Here is a 10,702-nt window from a genome sequence, read left to right on the forward strand (position 1 = left end):
CATTTCTTCATACTCACTTTTCTTTTTTTTTGAACTGCCATCTTGTGCAGTTGCCAACATCTGTTCATCACATTACATGCTCTTGTTGTTATTGTTCATAATGTCCACACAGTAATGACCAGAGCTTGTTAAGTCAAGTTTTCCAGGTTTGTTGAACATAACTGCTCTGTCATTCTCCATATTCAGCATTGTCCCAGCTCTTTTCATGGAGGCTTTACTCAAAAGCAGTGGAATGTCAGCTGGGACAACATCAGTTTCAATGTGACATTAGTCTCTCCAATTTTGGCAGGAATCTTCAATTTTTTGGTGGAATATACCACTTTTCCATCTCTAAACCCGAAGGGTCTATAGTTGTTTGTGTCTGTTTTTTTCACTTCATTCAACTCCTTCTGGTTTAGCTCAGTGATGTAGCTATCTACCCACTGTTGTCCACACACAGTCCATGTGCAGGCGGTGACGATAATAGCTGAACCAAAACACTCTTGTCATAAAGATTTCTGCCTCAGTGGGTGACTCTTTTGTGTACAGAGTCAAATTGCATTCCTTGACTTTGTCTGTATCACTTTGTTCAGTGAATTTGACTTGCTCACCTTTGTGTGGGCAATCCTTGGCCCAGTGAAATGTTGACTGACAGACAACACACTTGGACCTGTGGCCATACGTGTCGTAGTAGGTTAGTGCCCGGCACTGGTGCTTTCTGTAACTCCTTTTGTGGCCATGGCCTCTCTGTCATCTCTGCTCCATGATATATGCAGTTTCTTGATTTATTTCCATGCTGGATGCAGCTGCTGGTTTTCCACCTCTTTAGTACTGACTTCATTGATGCATACGTAAGATCTGTGCATGGTGTGAGGGCTAACTGTCTGTCTTTCGTGACCAAACAGGCAGTATCCAACAGTTTAAAAGCCAAAACTGCATCAGGAAGTTAAACATTAATACAGGGTTAGCTCTCTGGATCAGGGACTTTCTTTCCTGCCGCTCTCAGAGGGTCAGCGTCATGTCAGAGCTGCTCACTGTGAGCACAGGCTGCCTACAATGAATTTATGATCAATGAGGGACATTTTTGATTATTTAAGTACGTCATGCTCATACACGCGACGTTCATCCCTGATTCCGAGCGGCGCTGCAGAGGAAGGATGTGTTAATGATCAGTGGGTACAGCTCCAGAGAAAGCAGCTGCCCTCCGCTCTGTGACTGTTTCTAACATTTAGTGTATTGTTCTACATGTTAACATATTTCAGGTTTGCAAACTCTCACACTCCTGGGGTGAGACACACACTTTCACCGTCAGTCATGTGCTCACATGACACCAAAGCAAATCTCATGCCAAAACACAGTGACAGCAGAAGTGTTGAACAATCATGTAATGCAGTGAGGGACTGACTGTAGAATACAGCTGATTATTTGATAACAAACATTCAGAGGTGGGAAGTGAGACTATTTTGTGTTAGTTTCAGGTTTAGTCAGATTTTGGATGAAGTATTTAGAGCGCATCCCTCCATGTCTCATCCAGTCAGTGGCACTGAGCTGTCATTATTATTATCAGGGCAGATGTAGTTATTTGGGGGCCCTGGGCCACAGGCATATTGACTTATTTTCAACCTTTCTCTTAATTTAATATGAAATATCCCTAAAATATGTTTTGTACTCAGTGATCATAAATAAGTCTCTAAAGGAAAAAGGTTGGGAATCACTGTACACGGCCAAGCCATGTATTAGGTTTTAACCTAGTCTTGTTTTTTTATCAGCTGAAGCACTATTTCCTAGTCCATTTTATGCCTTCCCTATAGAGACACCAATAAACCAATCATAGCAAACCGTCAGGTCTTGGCTTTCTCCCTCCTGCTCAAAAAGGTACTTTGGCCTAAATGTTCTCTTTTGGTTTTTTTTTAGGGCTATATATTTTTTTTCTGGTGAGTTTTAAACTGCAGACAGACAATGACATGAACTGATTTAATGTGTTAAATGCTCCAAAAGACCTCTTTATGTGCCTTGTTTTGACAGACTGCTTGTCTGTTTTTTTCTTTTCTTTTCTATTCTATTCTGTATTGATTATATCCAATAAAAAACTATGAACTTTGGGTAAAACTTCCTAAAGCAGCCTAGTCGCTGGTGGGGCTTAATAGACAAGTTGATGGCTTGGATGAAGAAATAATTGAAGTTAGTTGGTGAGGGTCAATGGGAGAAAAACAATCAGAGTAAATTTTAGGCCTTACAGCCATACATTTTCTGACTCACCACTGGTTAAAGTAGCTGAATCTCCTGACAGAACAGTTAATGTTGCTGCAAGAAGTTAGCAGAGTGACATGCCTGCAGGCAGGTACATCGTAGTTAATCCCATAACGTCATTGTTTACATATGACGTGTTCCGTTTGTGGACCCTTATTTTCTCTGAAATCCAAAAGATTTCCACACTATAGATTTATTCTGAAGTAAATTGTCGTCGTCTTTCTCTTGGCTGACAGTCAGCCTTCATGACCTCCAGTTCTTGGACAACAGTTGGATGTGTCTGAGACTACACACTACTAAAGAGATTTTAATTAAATGTCCAAACCATTTAATCATGTGATTCTTTTTATTTTTAGCTGCTTCTTTTTTCCCAGGATATATTTCCAATCAGAGATGAGCTTTTGTCCGACCCCTCTGACGATGACATGCAGATAATGAAGGTTCCAGAACCTCTGAAGCCCACTGTGATCTCCTTCAAACACAAGGATGATACTGACCTGTTTGGCCTCGGCATCCAAGAAGAGGCTCCCGCAGTCATCGACAGCAGCGAGGAGCAGGAAGGCAAGTCATCAAAGTTTATCTAACTCTGTAACTCAACATTAAACCGTAACATTCACAGTGGTTAGCACTGTTGTCTCACAGCAAAAAGATTCCGGGTGGGTGTGACCGTCACCTCGCTGCCCTGCTGTGGCTCGCACGTATGCAGTCTTCACACAGACAGTGTTACTGCTGCTGCAAAGCTGCTGGCTACTGTATTTCCACAATTAAAAGCTGGTACTCCACTCATTTATAGAGCTGTGCAGCCACTGTCAACAGCAGAGGGCTTTTGTTTTGGTTAAAAAGAAATATTTTTTCATGTTTGTGACAAATGTAGACATTGACTAACTGTACTGAAAGGTGGTACAATGTTAATATGGCTATCAAAGACCATTCTATTTTTGCAAAAAAAAAAAAACAGTAGTTGGCAGAAATTTATTTATGTATTAATATCACAGCAGTAGTAATGAGTAACCATTTTCATTTTTTTTATTAAGTTACTAATAGTTATCTTATTATTAATCAAAATACTCATTTCTAAACAATAATTCCTTTTCAATTTTTGGTTTTCAAGGACTACAGAGTGATGTGTTATTGTTGAGGCACACCTGATAGCAAGATTATTTCATGAATTTATCATAAAATCAAAAGCTTACCGGTACCTGAGCAGGAAGTGAGAAAGGAATCCTCAGTATATAGCTAAATCCTTTTATGCCTGATTAGATTATGCTTTTGTGGCAACTTGTGGAAAGTTGATTAAAATCTGCAACGCATGTTTTAATGGCCAACATTTCATAAAAATTCTATTTAAAAACAAAGAAAATTACAGTAGAGCATTTTTTTACAGAAATGTTATCAGTACGTACTGTTATTTTTAAGATTTTGAAGGTTTTTAACAATATTTCTTTATTGTTTGAAGTTGTGAATTCTTGTCTGGCACAGGGCAGGTTTAGAAGTTGATGAGAAGAAGATGAGAGCAGATCAAAACTTTATTTCATATATTTAGATTCTTAAAAATAATGTTTTACCCTAAAAATAGAATTAATGTGTAAATAATTTATACTTTTAAGGGTTTTTATTGGCAAGACACGATTTGTCAGTCACTATTATTTTATCTTAGTCTGTATTGCTAACTGTAGCAGCCGTTCACACTCACTAAGAAATAATGCCATATATTTCAGGATATTTTTGCAGTGATGATATTCCTAATGATATGACAAAAATATTGAGATTATTTTCTTAAAATAAGTAATTTTAAATTCATACAGCTGTAACAAAATAAGTGCTATAGTTGTAGATCTCAACGTATATGTAATTCGCCTTCAAATATTTAGTAAAAAGTGAACAGTAATCTCTTGGATCTTTAATTTGTAGTTGCCAAATGAAAAACATTGTCTACAATCTATAAACAGTCCATATATATGACTGAGTTGTTGGACCTATACGTGCTGCTATTTCTCTTCCACTCTTCTTGCTGAAGTGTGTGTCACTCAGTGCCCAAGACTTTTGTTTAATATCTAGTGTCGGTGTAAAATGTTGTTGCACATTTTCAGTCCATCATTAGTGTGCTGACTTGTATGCAATATATTACATGAATGCAGCTGTCACACTGAATGTCCAGCGAAACACTTTTTAAACTTTTCAAACTTTATATGGAAAAATTGTTGAATATTTGTATTGAACAGCCAAATCTGATTCATCTGACATCGAGTCATCAGCAACAAATAGGTATACAGTTTTTCCTGTCAGAAGGTTTAAGTCAAATGATTGAAAAATCCTCTTTACTCCACTTTGAAAGATTAAAATAGTTGATTTGAACATACTTAAATTGGGATTAATCAATCAGCTGTTGAGCACTCCAGTCATACATCACTACACTACACTAAGACTGCTGTGTGTTTCTGCTCGTCTTTCAGAGAAGGAAAGCAAACACTCATCCAAAGACAAGAAAAAAAAGAAGAAGAAAAGCAAAGAGGTAAAGTCGCTGTTCATATTACACACTCACTACATACTCATTATATTGTGTTTCAAACACAATTATATCTACACAATATATTGTGTCCATCCATTTTCAGGAAGATGAAAAGAGCAAGAAGAAACACAAACACAAGAAAAAGGAAAAAGATGAGGCTGCAGTAGGAGATGAGAAAGAAAAAAAGAAAAAGAAACCCCGGAGCAAGAAAACAGAAGTGGATGAGCTGGAGGACTTTCTGGGTGGAGGAGTGGGGTCAATCAAAAGAGATGATGGTGATTATGAAGAACTATAAAAGCTCCTGTTTTATAAGGAATGGAGCTGCATTTAAGGTTCCTTGACTTGTAAGAACATAAAGCATCTCCAAGCCATATGCAGTATGCAAGGCTACCAACCCCCAGGTAAAGTAAATTAAGGACTTTGTCTGATCAATTTCCCTATCTGCACTACTGCTGTCACTTCCATTCCAGCCAATGAGAAACAGTGAGGAGACCCACATGTACTGTAGTGAGCGATGACAGTAAAATTTGATCAATGGTGTAGCCACTGATTGGCTCTTTGTTCATTGTCTATGTTGGCTTAATATTTTCATTGATTTGATACACTCTGCAAGTGATCTTTTCCAAACCCACAGCTGTAAATATGGATATGATTTGTCTGTATTATAGTTTGGTTGGTGTAATATTGGGAGCATGCTGTGTGTGATGAATGATTTCCTGAACACTCCACAATATTCCGTCTTTTTTTTCTCTCTTTCCTACTTGTTGTCTTAAGTGGTTAGTGGCAGATTTAGTCTTGTGTTCTGAATGTGATCAATGAAGAATAATTCAGAGAGTGGATTTAAGAGTTTTGCCCATCACCAATGGAGCAAATAACCTCCCCTTCCTCACACTTGGAGTATGTCCAGATTAAGCTGATTTAAAAAAAAATTAAATACGTTGTTTTTATGCTTTGTTTTGGCCTCAATCCACACACATATTTGCAAAACCTTCAAGTAAACCTGCTGCTGTTTGGCAGCAAAATAAATAATAAAAAATCATTTTCACCTCTTACTCTTTCTGTGCTCACTACTTTCAAGCTCGCACAGCAAAGAGCTTGCTATTATTTAAATAAATTATGAATTCATCAGACGCCCTTAGAGTCAGGGGAGTAAGCAGCTCTGTCTGTCTCGCCACGTAAAAGCTGTGTTGCACAGAAATGAGGGCCAAAGAAGATGATGATGAGGCCATGATGTAATGGAGCAAAAATTAGCATTGCGCTTTAGCACTGCGCTTTAGCAATGCTAATTAGCATTAGCCTTGTTAGCATTTCCTCAGATCCCAACTCAGTCAAGCGTTTGTGTGATGTGCTGGTACCTACAGGGGGACCTCCTGCAGTGTCTGGCTCTAGAGCATTCGTGCAAGATCCTTTGAATACTGCTTGATCAGATTGGAGTCTTGGGCAGGCCACATCGACATCTTGAGCCCAAATTCCTTGGGCCATTCTTGAGCAGGTTTTGCAGTGTGGCATTACGTAGTCCTGCTGGGAGGGCCACTGTCATTGGGGCATGCAGTTGCCATGAAAGGGGGTACTTGGTCTGCAAAAGTGCTTGTGTCAGTGGTGTGTTTAAATGGCATTTACATGAACACCCAAACCCAAAGCTTCCCTGCAGAAAATTGCATTTTAACGAGATGAACGATGTTATTCATTTTGTCTGTCAGTGGTTGTAATGTTGTGGCTGATCAGAGTATATACACATTCACCCTCTTTCTACTGACTGAGAGGAAAAAGACACAGCAACCATGAGGCTTTCCAGGTTCACTTTCATTCCTATAAACATGTTTACATCTATTAACGTGATTTTTTTGTTCTCAGGTGGAACAGTAAGTTCCAGGAGCATTAGATGTGTCCTGTAATCTGCAATGTCTCTTGGCCAAGTCACAGCAAGGTTGTATGACTGACTCCCTAATCTAACAATGACCATATTGAAAGAGTAATCTGATCCCAGCATTTCAATGGACCTGCATTTGTAAATGACCCTGCGCTTGTATTGCGCTTTTCTTGTTCGACCACTCAGAGCACTTTCACACTAGAGGAGTCACATTCATCCATTCACACACACATTCACACACTGGTGGCCAAGCTTACCATAGGGGTGGGCGATATGGCAAAAATATCATGTCACGATTCTTTTTTATTTTGGATTTTAAGACTATTGTGCATGTTACTGAACAGTATAACCAAGCTAATTTCACAATTTAAAAAATATAGCTCTAAAATAAAGAATATAAGAACATTTAGGCCAAAGTACCTTTTTGAACAGATTTAATTCATTTATGAATACAAATTAAAAATTAAGAGAGAGGTTGAAAATAAGGCAATGTGTCTGTGGCCCCGGGCCCCAAATCACTATGTCTGCCCCTGGTAATGATAATGAGCACTCAGTGCAATACGCTCTAAATACTTACATCCAAAGTCTGACTGAACCTGAAACTAACACAGAATGGTCTTTAGAAGTCTGAAGAAGTCACTTTCCACCTCTGAATGTTTGTCTGTTGGTTCATTCACACACTTTGGTGCTGTGAGGAGAAGCTCTGCTCTGTCTGTCTCTAACCGCGCTGCGCTGTCAGGCAATCAGATGTTTGATCCGTAATAATGAAACACCACTCGGTTGTCAAATAATCGGCTGTATTCTACAGTCAGTCCCTCACTGCATTACATGATTGTACACTTCTGCTGTCACTGTGTTTTGGCATGAGATTTGCTTTGGTGTCATGAGAGCGCCAGACTGACGGTGAAAGCGTGTGTCACACGCCAGGAGTGTGAGAGTTGGCAAACCTGAAATATGTTAAAATGCAGAAAATCCTCCGTGATGGCGGATTGTGGACACATTCTAATTCTTCACGATCTAATATCGTCATATCGCACACCCCTAGGTTACCATACAATGTGCCACCTGCTACTCAGTTTTAAACATTCATACCCACCGATGGCACAGCCCAAGGATACTCTGATGTTGACTGGAGGAACAGGTGATTGAACCACCAACCATCTGATCAGTAGACAACTCACTCTGCCTCTGAGCCACAGCCTGCCTGGGCATGTGATGATAGAGACTGATAGAGACAAATTGAAATGTGTTTTTTTTAAATGAGCCAGCTTAGGGTGGACATAGTCTTGGTGTGAAAGTGACCACAGCCACTAATCCCCAATGTGTCACAATGATTTCATTCACTGGTCAAAATAGCCGGTGCAAGTTATTCTCTTGCCCTGTCAGCACAAATGAACCTTTCTCTACTTCACCCCACGCACAAATTCTCCTTATGTTTTCTACAGTTGCCTTAATGGAGGTTGATACAAGGGAATGATGTGCCGCTCTTCTCATGAACCACTTTAAGTGTTCTTACTGTAAAGAGTTAAGTAGCTCAGTTGGGTTCAGAATGATGCCCTGGACTTTTATTTGTTAACTGAATCTGCATCTTCTCTGAAGCTTTTACTTGTAAGATTGCTGTGAAACAGTACATTTGTTTGTCTTTGGTTTTTGTTTGATTCCCATTGGATGGCAAAACACCACCGTAATTAAGGAATATTATGGAATTGTGTTAATATTGCTCCATAAGTAACATTTCTAAGATTTCCCAATTGTTTTCTCTTGTGTTATTTATTGCTTCTATTTTGTTTTGTTGCAAAATGTCAGGGTTCAGTTTGTGTGATTTGTGCTGAAACAGTCCTTAATGCTCAAACACATTAAGCTTTTTATGGGTTACAGTTGTTCAAATCTCTTAAAACATTCTCCAATGGTTTACTTCCACTGCTTTTAACAGCATGTACATGGTGGTATGCACTATGTACAGTAAAATATCTTCCATAAATAATCAAATGTTTCAAATAAGTGAAGCTTTCTTGCACAGATGTCATACAGTTTCCATCTCCCATACACACCATAAAAGGTTACATTCTGTTGGTTTACAAAGAAAGTATGTTTTCTTTTCCAAAGTTGAAACTATGCAGCATTGATCCTGAATACTGTGCTCTTTTTTGTCTTTTCTCATGTGATTGAGGATAAATGCTGAAAGCACAGTTTCAAGCAAAGTCTGAGACTTCAATGTACAGCAAGAAAATAATGTATAAAGTATATTGATAAAAACATATATTTGAAGAGCTTTGTTCCAGAAATGATACGTACACCATGTGGAAACAATGCGATTGAAATCCTATGAAATTATCTCAACAGGAAAGATCTGATAGGCAAAATTCTGCTGTCCAAAGTAATAATATTTCTGAGAATGGATATGCACTTTGGGAATGTTGTCTTTCTGGTTGTTTTTTTTTCCCAAATGGATGTAAGACATTTCAGAAATGAAACCCTTCATTTTTTTTTCACCCCATGACATGTTCCATCTTAACACTAAGTGTGAGTTTGCCTGTTTGGTTTGTCCAATAAATGCAAACTTATTTCTTCATAGAGAACATTTCTTGTGTCTTTTTAAAAATAATTTCTCCCCTAAAACAATGGGCAAAAACATGAGGATTTGAATGATTCTGTGCATGTCTCTTATGTTTCTCTAATGGTGCTGAAATAAATCCAGGGCATGTGAGACCACTGTTGGCATCCCTGGACTCCACAGATGATTTGTTCATTTGTCCAACTTTAAACTGGATCTGTAGGGAAATTCCTGTAAGTGTAGCCCAATCAAAATGGCAGCTGGAGCTTTTCTTCTCAGTGAAAATGGTTGAATCCAAATCTCCTGACTTTACCAAACTTGTAGACTTGCGGCCTCGCAGTTGTCAGACTGTATATTGTATATACAGTATATACAGTTGTCAGACTGGAATTATTGCAGCCCACCCTGTAAAAGCGGGGCAGTGTTATTCCAAACAAGTCACCATAGATTAAAAGCTAGTATTTGGCTGGACCGTGTACAGTCATTTCCAACCTTTTTCCTTCAGGGACTTCTTTACTATCATTGAGAAAACTGATGACATATTTCAGGGATATTTCATATATTAAATTTATAACAATAACAGGAGAGGACAACTGATAAACTGTACAGTTGACCCAAATGCCTACTAAAGGAAGTCTGTGTTTGATTAGCAGTTATGATGAATTTTGAGCTGATTATTTCCTGTGAATATTGCATCAGAGATGCGTTTTCCTGATATTTGTTGAAACTTTTTATAGGATTCTATACACCTACAATCTTACATTCTTCAAAGGCTTCTTTTCTCAGAAATTCCTTTTGCCTGGCCATCTTTTCACCGACAGGACGAGGCTGTTAAGCTGAGAGTGAAGGCTCTGTGAATACAACTTGTGTTCAGGTCCTTACTGTGCCAAAAAGTGTATCTTGAACATGAATCTAAACTTTAAAAAATACAATTGCATTCAATTATCTCAGTTGTTTCATTTAATTTTGTTTTATTTTATTTCGGCTTATTTTATTTTAATTTGTCAAGATTTAAACAGCCCCTAAAATGAAGGCGCCACACGATCCCTCGGGAAGTTTTAGCGACCCACAGTGGGGTCTGGACCCCCCCCCAGGTTGGGAACCAGAGGTATGTGAAATGCGTTGTTGCGGTCCAGCCCAAAATTCATGTAGCATTAATCACTTCTACGCATACTCTATCGTCCAGTAGATCCGGGTATTTTACACTTTTCTAAACCCGGAAAAAGAGTTTTCTCTGCTTTATGCTATGGATCTATTATCAATTGCTTCATGCAGGCACCCAGGAAGTGTGCCACGCTCTGATGCAAATCATTGGATAATTTTTTTGAGACATGTTGACTTTTCAGAACAAAAACAAAATAGCCATTATTTAAAATATTGAGTCCTAAAGACGTAAAATGCGCCATTTTCTGAATATAGAGATATTTCTCCAGACATAAGATGAACGCGCATCGGACTCGCGGGACTCCACCGCGTGCCTGCACATGTAACGCTTGGAGTCCCTGACACAACACAAGTTTCGTGCTGGCCGTACTAATGG

General features: G+C 38.7%; 1 protein-coding gene across 4 annotated transcripts in view; it reads left to right on the top strand.

The window, feature by feature from the left end:
- Nucleotides 1–9,184, top strand: part of LOC121944887 (rab-like protein 6) — a 28,580-nt gene extending 19,396 nt beyond the window's left edge. For 3 of the 4 annotated variants that reach the window (XM_042488829.1, XM_042488832.1, XM_042488830.1), the window contains 3 exons: nucleotides 2,586–2,790; nucleotides 4,683–4,741; nucleotides 4,842–9,184. In XM_042488829.1, the coding sequence (XP_042344763.1) occupies nucleotides 2,586–2,790; nucleotides 4,683–4,741; nucleotides 4,842–5,033 (456 nt within the window). In that variant the 3' untranslated portion in view covers nucleotides 5,034–9,184. The remainder of the gene's footprint in view (nucleotides 1–2,585; nucleotides 2,791–4,682; nucleotides 4,742–4,841) is intronic. The other variant, XM_042488831.1, reaches the window with a different exon arrangement.
- The last annotated feature ends 1,518 nt before the right edge of the window (nucleotides 9,185–10,702 follow it).

The sequence above is a fragment of the Plectropomus leopardus genome, chromosome 6 (assembly GCF_008729295.1).
Source record: "Plectropomus leopardus isolate mb chromosome 6, YSFRI_Pleo_2.0, whole genome shotgun sequence".
In the NCBI taxonomy this organism is placed as follows: domain Eukaryota; kingdom Metazoa; phylum Chordata; class Actinopteri; order Perciformes; family Serranidae; genus Plectropomus; species Plectropomus leopardus.